The sequence below is a fragment of the Apteryx rowi genome, unplaced genomic scaffold (genome assembly GCF_003343035.1).
Source record: "Apteryx rowi isolate R43461 unplaced genomic scaffold, aptRow1 scaffold_46, whole genome shotgun sequence".
NCBI classification, from domain to species: Eukaryota; Metazoa; Chordata; class Aves; order Apterygiformes; family Apterygidae; genus Apteryx; species Apteryx rowi.
The window spans coordinates 2,102,239-2,119,112 of NW_020450716.1; the positions used below are offsets into that span (position 1 = coordinate 2,102,239).

General features: G+C 35.3%; 1 protein-coding gene across 13 annotated transcripts in view; it reads right to left on the reverse strand.

Annotated features, from left to right (window-relative positions):
- Positions 1–16,874, reverse strand: part of SON (SON DNA binding protein) — a 41,075-nt gene that overhangs the window by 7,235 nt on the left and 16,966 nt on the right. For 6 of the 13 annotated variants that reach the window (XM_026077717.1, XM_026077716.1, XM_026077715.1 and 3 more), the window contains 5 exons: positions 15,240–15,397; positions 13,171–13,311; positions 11,146–11,334; positions 6,581–6,691; positions 6,285–6,401 (listed from right to left, as the gene is read on the reverse strand). In XM_026077717.1, coding sequence (XP_025933502.1) covers positions 6,285–6,401; positions 6,581–6,691; positions 11,146–11,334; positions 13,171–13,311; positions 15,240–15,397 — 716 coding nt within the window. Of the gene's footprint in view, positions 1–566; positions 688–6,284; positions 6,402–6,580; positions 6,692–8,554; positions 8,745–9,895; positions 10,019–11,145; positions 11,335–13,170; positions 13,312–14,129; positions 14,308–15,239; positions 15,398–16,874 lie in introns of those variants that run through there. The other 7 variants (XR_003255486.1, XR_003255485.1, XR_003255487.1 and 4 more) reach the window with 6 other exon arrangements.

A 16,874-nucleotide genomic window follows, 5' to 3' on the forward strand; every position in this document is an offset into this window, starting at 1 on the left:
GTAGATCAGATGATACAATGCCTAATATTTTGTAGAAATTTTACTTACTACCAAAACAAATTAACAGAACATTTTTCCTTTATTTTATTTTGAGTTCTGCTTGCAAAAGTAAGCATTTCCAAAATTTGGAAAAAGACTGATAGTTCCTTGGTTTTGATTCATACGTAAACAAAACCAGAAGTCTTACTTTTGCAGAAACTGCGGATAACGAATTTTTAAGGGGATTAACTTTTCAGCATCAGTAGCTGATACACACTAATGGTGTGTGTGTGTAATCCCCAGTATTCACGGCGTTAAATGAAAAAAAAAAAAAATCCTAAAGATTGTGGTAAGACTTCTCCAAATATTTACCTATTAAACAATAAAGTACCTATCAATCATGCAACTGGATGCTGCATTTAACAACAAGGTGCTCTGATGGAAGAGTAGAGAGGCTAAGCCCACCTCTCCAGTTCAACTTTTTTTTTGACTGGTGCAGACCATGCAGTTTGTGTGACAATCAGAGACAATCAGTTTCTTTGATACGAACTGCCTCAATCTATACACCTAGAATGGCTTTTACTTACTTCCATTTTCATCCTCCCCTCTCTTTTCCAGGAACCTCTCATAAGAATAGGGCAACCATGCCGAGAATGATACAAACCCCAGTCAATGTCACCCTGGGTTCCGATTCCTCTTTTGTACCTGCTTTGCAATGATAGAATTTTCAATATCAACATCTGTTTCATTATCACCAATGTGCATTCAGTTCACAAATCAAATACAGCGCAATTTCATGATGAGGTCACTTTAGTATTACACGGCTTTCTCATTACACCTGCAAATATACTAACTTTGGTGGTCAGAGGTGGTATAGAATGAGGAAGGAGAATAGAATCAAAATTCTGCTATCCGTAGTTTAAAACTGAAGCACTGAGTTCCTATAAAGGAATTAGAGTCTGAACAAATTCCAAATACAGGAAATAAAAAGTTCTAAATTCTGAAGTGCATTTATTAAAAAAATAGAAATCACTGTTTCATGTGTGAACTCAAAATCCTATCTGATAACTTTAGTAGGATATATTTTTTTTCCAGACTACACTGACTCTCAGACATGCACAACAGAACCGAGACAAGAAAGAATTAGAATGGAATTATTTTTGTTTCATCACAGAACTATCAGCTGTACTTGTGCATCACACTAAAGATCAGACAAAGTAATTATGGTACCGGTATGAAAGGAGCCTAGAGAAGTCTATTTTGATTCAGGTTACTAATAAAGCAAAAAAAAAAGGCTTTTTTGACTTGTTACTGAGAATAAGACAAATAGGAATCTCTAATGCCACCAGTACAATTATATTCCCCTTGCCTTTTTTTTTTCCCCTCATTTGAATGACAGTAAAATTTACTTACCCATGACCTAATGGGGTACGGGTAAAAATCAGTCTCATGTTTATAATGAAATTTCAAAATATAAAAATATTAGAAATACTAACAAGAACAGAGAAACAAGATATAAATTTCTTTTCAGTTTTTAGAAATCATAAAAGGCTGAGTCCCACAAAGGTATTTAACAGCGTAAGTACCCTTGCAGATCTGGCCCATAAGGAAGATAACAGACTGACTTGTATTTAACACAGTAAAACCCAGGTTTCTGGTTACTGTTATCAGAGTGAATTAACTACTGAGAAAGTAACTGTTATCTTTCATTCTCTAATCCAAATTTGAGTAAGTCAGCATGAAAATTTAAGGTCATTTTTCTCATCTTCGGATCTCTAAATTCTATGAAAAGTAAGCCAAATAAAGCACACTTTCACTCTGCCAGCAGGTAGAGACAACAAGCCACATTCTCAGGTCAACAGCTTCTCTTTAAAAAGAAGGCTACAYATAGTAAAACCACTTAAGGTTTTCAGTATTATTAAGCAAAACTATTCCTCTTTAAGCAGTGAAACAAATTTGGAAAAAAAAAAGTCAGCATCAATATCAAAACAAATCTACAATGCCTGAATGAGCATTTAAGGGCTTAAACAACAAAAAAATCACTTTAAAGATGATTTTACAGCTTTCTGCTGAAAAACAACACAAGTGAGACCATCACTGTTATTTAATTGCAACAGCTATCTCTGCAGTAAAAATAACATACAGTATTGAGTAGAGCTATCTATTAAAAAAGCACCTGCAATGTGAAAAATATTAAAGCCATAATTATTTGAAAGATTCTTAAATACATAATCAATCATTGCCCTTTGAAAATATCAAATTTTTCTCACAAGGCTGACATGGCATTAAAAACTTAAATTTTGACAGAGAGCAGGTTTCTTTCTTTTCAGCCATATTTCATTTAGCAAAAGACAACAAAGCCTTCAAGGCTGCCAGGTGAACAGTCTCAGTTGTAGTTCAACGGGCTGTCTTAAAGATTACTTCGAGACTGACTCCAAAGCTCTGATTCSAGAAACAGGAACATGCATCTTTGGTGAAACTTTTAGCAAAGCAGYTGAGTTTTGCATTGAACTGTGGCACTTTTAGCAGCAGCCACATACGTTCCCTCACACAAGGGGGAGAATAACTTTCTGAAGAAACCCATCAAATGCCTTATGTTCGCTAACAGCTTCAGGATTTTTGTTCACAGTTTCTGCATTGGATCAGTGGAAAGTAAGTGGAAAGCAAGCTGAAGAATAGCCGAAGTATATATAGTCCCTTGCGAGGGCCAMACAGGGAGCCAGTCTAATACAACCAATGTATGGTTGATTTGCCTTGCCACCTGGCCTTCTTTCCCAAATACAGCTCACTATATCATGTAAGGCAATAAGCATATGAGTAATTTGACAGGCTGCCTTGTCAGAAGATCAGCTTGGCAAGACACATGCCAGTCCTTGTGGAAGTGACTGTCATAAGACTTCTCCTTGCCTCCACTGCTGGTGAGAGTTTTACTCATCTGCTGTGGCTAGACAGAGGAAGAATGAAAGATTTACCTTTTCAGAATTCGCCACGCAAAACACAATATTGTAAAGGCCACTGTAAAACTATATGCTGTGCTTTAGCGCAACTAGATGAAGCAAAGAAATCCCAAATATTATCCTGTGCATCTAAAATATTGTAAAAATGTTGTTTTAGAAAGTAAGCTTGGGCTATAGTACTTAAGCTGATCAATTTGGAAAAAAGTGGGGACTCTGGAAAAGCCTGCGTAAGTAGACCTCAACAGAATTTGCTTGGAAAAAAAACCTGACCACTTCCTCGTTTATTTACAGCAGCATAGTATATTTGTAACAAAGAAAGAAAGAAAAAAAAAAACAGCCTCCAGAACAAATAAATCGTATTTGTGAACTGATTACACCAATGATGATAAACTGAAACAGAAACCACTTTTCAGAAGAAAAAGATAATACTGGTCATAAATCTGTTTTAATGGAAACCTAACAACATATTATTTTTTTTAAGAATACTGCTCATAACCCTATGCATAAACATCATAAATTAGCACATTAACTTTAAAAAACAAACAAACCATACTTCTAAATGGTATATCAATTATTCAAATCTGTCACATTAATCCATAACTGAATTCCTCAAAACTTTATTGAGATGAAGTTGAAACTGCAGGCGTTTTGGTTTGAGTACATATTACCTCTCCAGAAAACTTCTTAAAAGTAAAAAAAAAAAAAAAAAAAACGAAATCCAGGAAATGCAAAGCGAAGACTGCACTCATCAAACAAGCTCCGTAAGTACTTTAATTGTTTTCCCTTCTTGCCACTGCTCTTAAATTTTGTTACTTCGATATCTCTGTCAAGCCCAAGGTCTGTATACATAGATGTTCTAATTCTATGTTTACTGATATTCAAATACCTAGTCCACATTTAGTCTGTTTCTGCTAAAGAGTGCACGTCCAAAAGTCCTCTGTAGAGCTTATGGCAATATCCTAAGCAAAACACCTCCAGTAAACTACATTTTTAGTCAGAAGTGTGCATTAATTTACACATACTACATACCCCCCAAAACCCCACAGCCCTACTAGAAGATGAAAATTAAAAATATTTTTTTTAATAAGAGCAACATAAATTCTTTTCTTAGGATGAAAAAGGGAGCACAAGTTTGATTTCTCAGTGCTGTATGTCGCATAATTGACTGGACCAAAGCTGAATTACTTCAAGTGCCTGAGAAATATAAGCCGTACTTTGCATTTCATGGTTGGTGTGTATTCATGTCACTGAGAAAGATAACATGCATTCATAACCCATTATCCCTACTGCACTTTTTTCTGTGAAATCATCCTCTAACCACAGGATGTGATTCCGCATTAAGTTCATCAACCCTAAGTTTTGCAAAGGCTTTCACAGGCCCCACCATTCCTACACAGAGGAAGTCTTGCTTACTCCCTAACGCATTTTGTAGAGGGTGCGTGACTGTAACTACTTGTTATCCCATGAGTTTGATGACAATGTGCGTGCGAATATGGAACCTGGAAAGAGCAAAAGAAGTCAAGCTGAGGAATGCCAGAGCAGGAAAGAGGACTGTGTCCCCGTCTTCTTCACCCAACAACTCTTCTGTTGTTTACAGTAGCAGCCTCCTCTCTGAAAAACCACATGATACTTGCTAGGGAGGACATCTACTACTGCAAACCACTACATATTTACAGCTATGGGAAGGATGGAAGTGCTTCCACTGGCTCACTCTCATTTCTAGGTTCATCAAGATGTTCAAACACACTTCCGCTCCTCACAACAGTCATGTCCACAAGCCAGACAACAGACTCTTCTCTCRTTTTTTTCCCTATAAAGCATTTTAGGGGAGCAGATCACAAGAAAGGGTGAAGTTGAAAGACTGAGGGAAAACACACTTGCCTTCTCCACTCAGTGTATTTTGTTAGCAGACAGTCCTGCTACTGCAAGGCACAGAAGACCATCAGAGAACCTCAAGGAAGGAAAACTGGATGAGAAGAGGGGGCTTGGAAAAGAGATGATCATGGGGACATTCCCCCTTTCCTTCATCTTTGGAACCATCGGAGGTATGCAGAAAGGGGGAACCCCCAAACAGACCCTGCAGTAGGGTTTGCTGATCTCTTTCACAAGCCTCTTGGTAGAAAAGTTCTCCTTTTCTCACCAATACATCTCCCTGCTGAGTGCTTTACATTTCTAAGTTCCTCTGCCAAGACAATTATTGTAACCACTGGAGCCAACATTTTGTTGCAAACTCAAAAGTTGGTAAATGTTAAAATAAGACTTTATAATAAAACTATGTTCTATGTTCAGTATTAATACTGAAAAAGCTCAAAAGGTTTCCATCTAGCAAGTAACTTGGATCTTGGCTATAAAGTGGAAAAATAAGTTAGTCAATCTTGGCACATATTTCTGGTTTTAGGATGTCATAATTCCAGACTTCTTTGTTCAGTTTCCATCAGATTTTGCGGAAAATTCTACCTAAGCCTCAAATCTAACCTGTTCGTTCTGAGGGCTCTCTTAACACTGGATTCTGGAAGCAAAAGCAAGCACAGCCTATACTCAGCCACATTATTTGCGAGAACGATCACTGTAACTCATTATTCTTTTTCCTAAAAGATAGCTATTGCTTGAATTCCTCAGTTCTACTTCTTGAAAGAGAACCAGTTCAGCATTCATTTTCAAAGATGAAGCATGAATTATTAAACTTATAAAAAACGCATGTATGTATGACGCATCACGCCCCGATAAAAAGCCAGTATTACTCTTCAGTAAGAGGTAACTATTTCAGTGCACAATGACATTAAACTTATTGACCCAACTGCAACTCCTGTTTTAATACTTGAAATATTTGGCTCCCAGAAAACACTGGTGATGCAAATAGAGGCAAAGTAGTAATTGGATAGAACCAAGTCAAACAGAATGGCAGTTTGGGACTTGGTTCATTGAAGTTAATGCCAAAAGATCGACTTCAACGACATCAGGATCAAACCTTGCCTGATCTKTCCTGATCCCGTAAAAGTAGTGATGGACCTACCACTGCAACCATACCAATATCGTGAATGTCATTTCAGTGTAAGATAACACTGTGTATGAACCAATCTTACTCAAATACCAGACGCACATCTTATTTCAGTACTCTAGATATTAGATTTGAAATGTCATGATCAACACCTTAACACACAACAAAATGAACACAGCAGCAGCAAATATCTATATTGAACAAAGACATTGATTTAAACTGAACCTGTTGTATTTGACACATCGTTGCCATAGGTTATTAATGTTTCAGGCACATTTTCTGTATTTTCCGATATTTTCACTGGTATTTAATATAAGATATTTAGACAAATATGTCTGCGTAACTTCTACCTTTCTAATCCATGCTTGGGGACCACTGTTGGTCAATTCATCTGAGGACAATATCTGTGCTCCAGTACTTCCTGTGAACTGACCAGGTATGGAGTTTGACTGAGCCCAGGCATCAATCTACAAAACAAAAATCATTGCAAGACCAAAATAAAAATTTGCATATTCTTCCTCTCAAAACTCTGTTGTTTATGAGTAACACCCATTTGATCTTTCACCCATTTGATCAGCTGGTTTTGAGGGAAAGAATTTTACTCTTAACTTCATCAAAATGCTGATTAAAAAAAAGCACAACATACCTGTTCCTGTGCACGATTTAACATGCACATGGCCTCTAAATCAAATGTATTCTCATTAAGCCTTTTCTGAGCCACTGCTCGATCATTCATAGCTGTAGATATGTCCACAGCCTAGGAAGAAAAAGATTATTTTTAAAAATATATCACACTACAATAATATCCATTTAATGTGGAAAAAGCTGTTGTAGAATAAACGCTACAAATACTAAGTTGTTTTACACATTGAATTGTTAGTTGGAAATATAAATAGGTAAAGTGAAAAACAATTCCTTAGACTACATACCAAATATATACAATCTGGGTTTTCCCAAACAAACAGAAAACTTGAAGTATAGCACTCTGGTAATTTAGTATCAAATGTACAGATAAARTATCAGAAGATTTATTTTCAAAGAACTAATGTTTTGGTCACAAAAAGTTCTGCTTTGTAATACTTAAATAGAGGAGCATGTCATAGTTCAATGGAATGTAATTAACCAACAGAATTAAATGCAACTTAGATAAGAAATTTAAGCAAAAGACCTTCACAAAGAGCTGTTCACATGAGTGTTCTACTGTTAATTCAAACTAGAACTTCAAGTAATGTGTATTAAAAAAAAATTACATTAAGAATCACATGCATTCCATAAACTGGTACTTAAAATCTTAAAAAACTTCAGACTAAAACAGACTTACAAAAAAGTAGAACCAGACTGTTAACTCACAAAATTAACTGTTTTGGAAAGGATTTTAGATCTGTGCTGCTGAACTAGAATTAAATTTAAAGAAAAAAAACTGGAAATCATCTCCCACATTCAAATTGATTCTAAACTAATCAGAACCATTTCAGTAAAAGTATGGAGCAACAGAAGAAGCTCAATGCAAACTTCTGCTTTGTGTGCAAAAGCCATCAAGAGAAAAAAAACATCTGAATGTATAAAGATACAACAAATTATGGCTAGTATAAAGCTCATATAAAACTACTTGTGCCTCATTCTTCAAATAATGTGCATTTTATGGATCATCCTATTTTTAAAGTAGAAAAAGAATACTGTTCAGAGACAAGTCAAAATTATTTGGAGATGAGCATGAGAAGGAGACTGAAAGGGCTGGGACTGTCCAACACACAGAAGAAAATCAAAAAAGCAAGAGGCATATAGAYATAAGTTGAGTATTACTGTGTAACATTACATTTCTTAAATGTTCTAAATTACATTTCTTAAAATTTACAAGAATTCTTTTTACTTTGTATTATGAAAGACTTGTATCTTTGGTTAGTGACCATCTCATAACCTTAGCCTCTCACATTACACTAGAATAAAGGGCCAGTAGAAGAAACTGAAACTAATTTAGATTTAACTTTCCTAAAMACAAAAATACAGTTAATCCACAAATTCCCTGTCACAGAAAATAGCTCAGGAATTTAGTAAATATTGAAAGATGGTAAAAGACAGACAAGAATGTCTACAATTGCATAAAACAAAGTAATTATTTTTTAAACTCTGGCTATTAAATCTTAGCATTTAAGAATGGGAAAGAATAAAACTTTTTTTTTTTTTTTTTTTTTTTTTTAACTGCTTAGGACAAAAAGGTATTTCCTCCAGGAAGATTATTCCATACCAGGTTGCTGAAGCATCTTGCATTGGCCAAAACAGACTCAATCACAGAAGTCCTACATTTATATGAAAACTGACTTCAATGTTAATTTATTGTCCCAGCTGACGAAAATGCAGATTATAAACAAGGCACAAGAACAATTAAAAGATCTTTTAAAATTTTAATAATCGCCTGACATGACAGTAACATATATAAAAGAATGTCTGTTTACAATATACACTTTCTCGTGTTAACAAGTTCCCTTTACACAGTTAGAATAATTTATATTATTTTTTAAATGTCTTGTTTGTGAAACTGGTTCAGGAGATAAATAAAAGTTATTCTACTCACCAAAAGCTTCAATCCAGCAATACACATAGGCATGCAAGTAGTCCACTGAAATCACATTGGGACCACTCACATACTTAAACATACATGTGTACTTAAGTGCTTTACCGGACTGGGGCCTATTAGTAGGTACCCTGGTTAGTTAGATTTCCCACACACTTTCCCCACACATGGTCAGTCACCATTTTGGAGACCATCATGGCTTTGTATTATGTCAAGACACTCGATGGCAGCTTTGGATCTTGAAAAAAAAAAATCTCTGCTTGAAGTATGAAAAGTTGTTATTATTTAATCAAGTAAAACAGTTCAAGTTCAGCATGCTATTCCCTGCAAGAGTTCTGCCTTTCCAGTCTTGAGTTTTAATAACATTTTCCCCACAGAAACAAAGCACAAATATGGAAGCAAAAAGGACCAGGCTGACAATAGGAAGTAGGCAGTTTTTGGCATACTYTGTAGGTCCGCTGATGCATTAAATGCATTTACTGCATTTTTAGATCAAGAAGGCTTCTCTATATAAAATAGTCACTGCTATATATTTCAAACTTAAATACATTTTAATTCAATACTTTCAGACTTTCAAATATAGCCTCTTTCTCATAGGCTTCCCTGGCTTCTAGAGATATGCTGGTACTTCAGATTACTAAAAAGCATGATTTTTTCCTCCCTCTCCTACTATCACAAGTGACTCTGTTAACAGCATAATGTTTTAATAAAACAATCAGTAATAAATTAAAAGGGCCACTTCAGACCGCTTATTCTCCAATTCTGTGACCTGAATAAAAACAAAACACCACCAAACAAATTATGTATGACTTTTTAATGTCAATGCAGACTTGCATCTGAATTATCACAACTAGATTTCAAAGTTCGCAATCAAATAAAATGAATGGAGGTAAAATATGTCAAACTTTCTGAGGATCCAACACTCTCCCCCACTACCCTACTACAGCTGCAAGGGAGCTTACCTGGCTTACGTTGCTCAAAAGAAGCCATTTCTTCCCCAAAGGTCCTCATAACCAATTTTAAAATTAGTTATAAAATTAAGCAGAGAAACACCCTGTTACCTTTCAGACTCCCTGGAGAAGCATACAGGGATTCTGTCACTACAAGAATATTCCTGTATTTCAAGATTAAGGATTGCCACACCCAGAGGAATAGTATGCTCTGCTGTCAGCTAACGACCCTTGAAATCACCCTTAACACAAACCAAGTTAAGGTAAATGCAAATAAAAATATTTATTTACAAAACGTAAAAACAGACAACATGTTTACAATCATTTATAAAGATACAAGTGACAGAAAGAAAAGAAAGCTATGTCGAATATATTTATTCCAACGTCAAATTTTTAAGGCCTCTTCTATATACCCAATACACAAGCTATCAGTGCTTACCTAACCTGTTTGTCAAAGAACCAGGCCTAGTGTCTCTGGCAACCTGGATGCAGACATCTACAGAGCTTGCCTGCACTATGAGCAAATCATTAACCATTCGAAGGACAAAAGACTTTTTACCACCTGGTAAGAACATGGCCAAATGTTAGTATAAAAAGTTTCTATATTCAGGACTTTGTATATATACACACACTCGTAAATAGGAATTACGGTCTGCACCAACATTTAAGAACGTTTGGCTTCATTACTGGCTCTTGATAAAGGCCAGCCAGACAACAGTTCCCATCTGCACTGAGACTGCAGTGAGCTCAATGCCTGACCCTCAAACTCTGCCTTTGAGGTATACCATAAAAACACATCTGTTAAATGAGTTATATTCCAGCCACTGTGCCTTTGGTGCTATAAAAGCCACAGAGGAAATATCATCTGTGCTTCAGGGAGTAAAGCATACAGTTTTAGAATATTACTGAAAGACAAAATGCACCAAGTTTGAAAAATGATTTCATCAGAAATTGAAGCCAAGGCGCTTTTTTTATTGTTTTGAAAGATATGAGAACAATTCTTTAGATGGAATGAGGTGACATCATCTTGAAAAAAAAAGTAACATCTCCATCTTAAATATTTAATTTAATTATAGAAAACCCACAAAATATTTTGAAGACATCTCAAGGGGAAAAACATTTCCTTTTTTTTCCTCCAGTTTATTTTGCATACATTAGACTTTCTTTTAGAAGGCTTTATGGAAGACAACGGTATAAGAAAATGTGATTGTAAGACCAAAAAATGAGTAGATACATCCAGATGAAATGGCAGTTTTAAAAAATACTTTCAAATCTATTTTTAAATGGATTACATTTCAATTCAATATTATTGCTCTAACATTGGTAGGACAATTTTAATTACTATTTCAATTATTATGAAAGTCTTGGGGTATTAATCTTGGCAAAAAACACAACAAGAAGTTTGTTTTTTTTTTTTTATCTTCAAGCAAAAGCTTAAATTCTATTGACACAAAGAAATTACTAGTTGACAAAAGCACACGCTATGGGTACAGGTTGCTTTTATCATTGCTCACACGAACATTGTGAGCAAATTTGAAGATCGCAGCAGTTCAAATAAGTAGCTTATTAAAATGTCAAATACTACCTACATAAGCGATTCTTTTTTTTCACAGGCTGCAACTTGGGACCAGATTGAACAGGTAACACTTTTTTTTTTCTTATGGTATATGCTCTCCTTCCCTTCCTTACCTCAATGGCTGGTTTGGGGAAAACATCATCCTTGCCGTCTTCTTTGCCTTTTTCGACTGGTACCCATTCTCCATAGACACTATCTGCTTCTTTTTTCCTATGCTGCGACCCAGATGAGACAGGAAATTCCTTTGACAGGCTGACTTGATTTTTTGGTTGTGGTGGTGGTGCTGGTTTTATACTTGGAGTCTTAAAAGAAAAAAAATTAGAAAAAAATTAAGACTTGAAACTGCACAATACTCATTAACATGTTTTTGAGAAGCAACCGATTGAATATATGTGGTATAAATTTTTCACAAAACAGTCATCCTCCCTAACTAGTATCAATCAAAGCCTTCAAAACAAATTATTTTAGTTGTTTAGTTGTAGCATAGCCCTGAAAACATGTAAGAGCAATGAACTGCAGTGTAAGAGAAGAACAGCCAGATGTCAAAATCTCTTAAATCAGATTTGGCAGACAAAAATAAGCAAAACCTCACCCTTACAAGTAACCTCCCTCTCTCTTTCCATCCCATCATGGGAAGGAGAAAGATTTTATCTGCCACAGGTGCATTTTGTAACACAAAACCCCGAAACAAAAATTCCAGGCAGTAAAAAATGTTGGCTATGATATCCATATGTGGTGAAAGTCTCACACTATTAAAGATATGGAAAGCAATTTTCAAAATTCTCAGTTTCTAGTTTCAAATATTTTTTGATAGCAGCATGAATCCCAACTTAAATCAAGTTCATGAGACTGCCTTCCTTAGAAATTTTTGCCAGTATCTTAAAAGAATACACAGAAATCTCTGACAAGCTCTTCTGCCATGAAGCAAACAGAGCCAAGACAACTCAAGATATTGGGGAAACCTCTATCAAAGGAACAGAAATGGGAATGCGAACAAGACTAGACTCCAGAAAGAATGGAAAGGATGATGCGGAAGGGTCACATCTGTAGAGAACAGGCAGAGCGGCCCATACCCACTAAAGAACATCCCTYTTCAGAACCTGTTTTCTTGAGTTTCATTGTACCAATTTCCAATGGYACAATACAAAGTATAAACCTGTTTTTACCTTATACCTTATTAGTGCTTATTTTGTATATGCCACAAGCAATACATATTTTTACATACATACATGTATGTATATGTATATAAATGCCATTTATTTTCACTTAGTATAAAGTAATACTTTTATACAACTTTATACCCTGCAAAATCCAGACAGACTTTCATAGGCACAAAAAACCCCTGCATACAACTGRCAAAAAAAAAWAAATAAATAATCATCTAGACAAATTCTAATCTATGTGTCAAAGCATGCAAATATCAGATGTATYTGAAGAAAAGCTCCCTAGCTTTATTCTTTTCAACATGCTTCTCACAACCCAGAAAACATCAACACAATCTGACAAAGCTAAAAGCAGCCCCTAAAAATGGGAGAGGGGATTTAATGGGAAATATTAGACCCTTTTAGTAACAGGCAACATTAATGATCCTCATTCTTAACACAGCACTAATTTCTTTATTGGCTAGTTTTGAAACTACTAGACATTTTTTCTCCTTTAATTCACATTCCAGATCTATTGCAGAAGTAGACATACAAGATTTGGAGTCTGTGCAAACCAGATGACATCACTTTATTTAGAACACTTCATAATGCTTTTGATGTGGTACTTTTCTAAAAATTCAGTGCATTTCCAAAAGCACTTTCCATTGCTGCTTGCAAATTCATACTAATATTTTTGCAATGAGAATGTGAAGCAAAACTGATCCTCTTTTTGTTATTAAGCTGAACATGTGCAAAAAGACATAATTAAAAGCAGTTTCAATCCAACTATGGAAACTTGACCATAATTTCATGGGCTGCAGATTAAGTTTCCTATTGTGGCAAGAGTATTTCAAAAGCTACCAAACTTTTAACAACATTGTACTGTAATTTCATCAAGATGACAGCTGTTTAATTTCTGTAAAACTACTTGCAAAGTTTTCTCAGAATTTAAAAATAACCAAAATGTAAAATATTGTAAATTATAGGAGTACTCACACTTAAATTGAAGAAAATGGGTTTTGGTTCATTGAGCTTAAAGGGGTGATTATAGAAAGGACGTTCTTCCTCCTCTTCATCAGAAACATGAGGTTTGTTCACTATCACATCATCTGTACTTTGAGCAATCTTCTTGCATTTCTGGAATTAAAAAAAAGGGGGGGGGAGAGGACACAGCTCTGAATAAACCCTCAAGCTTTCAACAGAAAAGGACAAAAAACATTTTTACAACAATTTTTTTTTTAATTAAAGCCTTCCAGAAAGTATAATCCAAGAAAATCTTCTAGAAGATTTTCATACAACTACATATGAAAACCTAAGAATTATAAATAGTTTCTAACTTCCACTGGTAGTTCAAGTATTCAGTCAGAAGCAATGGCTCTAAAAGACTTCAGATCTCCTTTGAAATATTTCATGAGGCTAGCCAAGTAAACAAGACATCGCCATTTTATACGCAACAGAGGTTTGACCTAAAAACATACAGCTGCTATGGGGATACAGCATCCAGAGAACTCCCAGAAAAAAAGTTCTGGTCAGGCTGGACTTTTATGATGAAAAACACTTTACTGGTTATACTTACCAGTGATGTTTGTTTACCAGTAGCAACAGTAACTGAATCAGCCTGAAATGAGTTTAAAAACACTACAGTCTAGAATCATGCTTTTATTATGTTCCCACTAATGATATGTGTACTTGTGCTATCTTAGGGGACATGAACTGATGCTTGTGAAATGACAAACGAATGGTATGGTTTAATGACCCATCGGTGGCATATAAGGAGCAAAGACGCAGCTCTGTCACTAAAAATAATACTTTGACGGCACCATTCTTGTCAATCACTATAAAAAAAATCCTGCGCTCTCCTGTGTCAAGCCTCCTCCAAACAATGACTGAAGCACATTCTTTAGGCAACAGGAAAAAAGCCTCCATTATTCACAAAGGTAATCAACAAAACGTACTGTCTCTAGTTAAAGTCAGCTCCCACTTAACTGAAAGCAGTTTGTCCATTTTGCAGATTACATCGCAGAGAGAAAAGACACTGAAGCTTCCTTTACGAGAAGCTGACTATGCTCTGGAAGGGTTCTTCACTTGGACAAAGTACCACAAGATGATGCCCAGGACTGCTTCTACAGCAAGCTTTGATTCAACAGAGCATGGAACAGCAACATCATCAAACAGATTACCATAGTTGGAAATAGCAAAGAAGGGGCAGATTTTTTGGCTCTAGGTTAGCATTAGCTACCTTAGATCCTGGTCAGGAACATGTAGAACCACCCAACACATCTGCACAGTCTATCTGCACTATCTCAACTTATTAGTGGAAAGTGCTTCTGCTTCCACTATCCCACACACAGATGAGAAACTCTTCTTCAGCAATTTGATATTGCTTAATTCAATGATYTTTTTTTATTTATTTCCATAAATAAACTTCTATCTGAGGACTGTCACTTTGCTGATACAAAAAAATATATATTTTTTCAGTTCAAATTTTCTGATTTCTGGGAAAAATCTTATAGGAAATCATCAAATTGAAAAATGTTACATTTTTACAATAAGAGAACAAGAAGCCATTCTTCCCCATGATCAGATCAAAACCATTCTATTTGTATATTAAAATTGCAATGAGATAGAATTGCAACAAAAACGCTCTCTTTAAAAATATCATAGAAGTCATAAAAGCATAGAAATATGTGAAGCAGACCCTGCATTTTAACCCAGAGATAAAATTTAGCAGCCTGAACTCATTTAAAAAAAAATAGCTAAAAATATTAAGACAAGAACTAGAACTGAAAGCTTTGGTTTTTATTAACAGGACTGCAAGGACAACTACCAATTCTAACAAAATTAGAACAGAATTAAAACAAAAAAGCACAAGAATTGGACTTCACATATTTCCATGAAATTAAAAAGCCTGTTTTCATGACAAAAAAATTGTATACAGAATAAGGGTTCAAACCACAAGCCAGCTTTCACACAGATTAAGCACAAAGAATTACAGTTAGACTAGGAGCTTCAAAAAATAGCTTGCTTATTTTCAGATTTAATTTGATACTGTTGTTCTCACTTACCTCAGTGAGCTCCTTTAGAGTATCTCTTGACGACTTATTGGCTTTGTCATCTTTCTTTTGAGCTAACATAGGCATCAGGCTTGGTGGTAAGGGAACACCAGACTTAGCACACATGGCAGCTGCATTAGCTTTGGCTATTTCAAGTAGCTGGGCCTTGTCTAAAAAATTTTAAGAAAGATCATGATTTTCTACAGATTCTGGTTTAATATTAAATTAGCACTTCTATTAAACTAAACAAAAGTAAAACCACAAGATTTTACCCACGTTGTGGATTTTTACAATCTGTGAAAACTCCTAAAATTTTAGTTTTCCCCCAGACCATTTTTTTTTTTTTTTAATTTCAGGTCTATCCAACAAACAAGTGAAACTGCATATTTAAAACAAAGCACAGAAGTCCAAATTTCAGAACTTAAAATCTCCCAAATCTCAAAAGTTCCATTTGTTACTCTTGATGCCTATTTTACTTTGTTGACTCATTCTAATTTTAGAAATAATGGGTTATAGTCACACAGCTTAAATTCCGAAGTCCCTTTCTTAGCTATCTCTGAAGAGCATTCAAAGGCCCTGAGGAAGTCCCCAGCCTGAAATCTACTTATGACCAATCAACAGAAAACATAAGCATTGAGACTTGTATAAAATACAATTACACACAAAAATGTTAATAAAAGAGTATTTCGCTTTATCAAGGAAAAAAGCACATGTGACCATAGCACAAAAATAGGGAATGGAAAGAAAGCATGTTTTATATGTTCCTGTGTGATCTCACAGTTTGCAAATGAGTTACCACCATCTCTGCAAGCACACAGCTTTACAAAAATCCTAAATAAAGGTATATAGCTATAATTTGCGGAGTAATCAAAGGCAGATTCAAAGCTGCCCATTAATTCTCATGTTCTGCACAAAAATACTTCTGGTAGAGGGGCTTCCATGGTAACTTTATGACAGAAAACTGAAAGAACCTAAGCTCCACAAGAGGAAGCCCATTCCCACACTATACATGAGGGCTTAACTCTCAGAACAGGAACCTCATTTCTCCTTATGAAACTTAGATACTAAGAAAACCACAAGGCCCCTCTTCCTCCAGTCACAGTAGATAGATGCAGTTCATTAGGATTTTCACTTTCATTTCTGAATCAGCTGGGTTTGGAAATTTTTTCAGAAACAAGCATCCCTGCCCCTAAGTTCTTAGCATAAATCTACGTTAATATCAGCAGGCATAACTGACATGCCCATGACCACAGCAAAGAGCAAAGTCTAAAGCCAAGTAGAAAATGAAGCACATAAAATCAGAAACCAAGACAAAGGTATTCCAGACTGGGCAGAGGACACAGAAAAACTGGAGTTCATTTACTGTATGTTGGACATATATTAGTTTCTCACAGCTTTTGACCAAATTTACTTAATTATCCAAAAGTAAAAGAAATTGAAGAATATCAACTTTTTCAATACTCAAAATTGTTTCCTATCCTTCAGAAAGGAATCAGTGAAACTAAAGCTTTGTGGTTTTACGAAAGATATCACAGATCCAACTAAATAAAATGCAATGCTGTTCCTAACTTCCATTATCTAGCTACTTTCCTCTTTTTCCCTGAGTTTCCCCAGTCACAAACCAGATATCTGAAGAACACTGTCCCT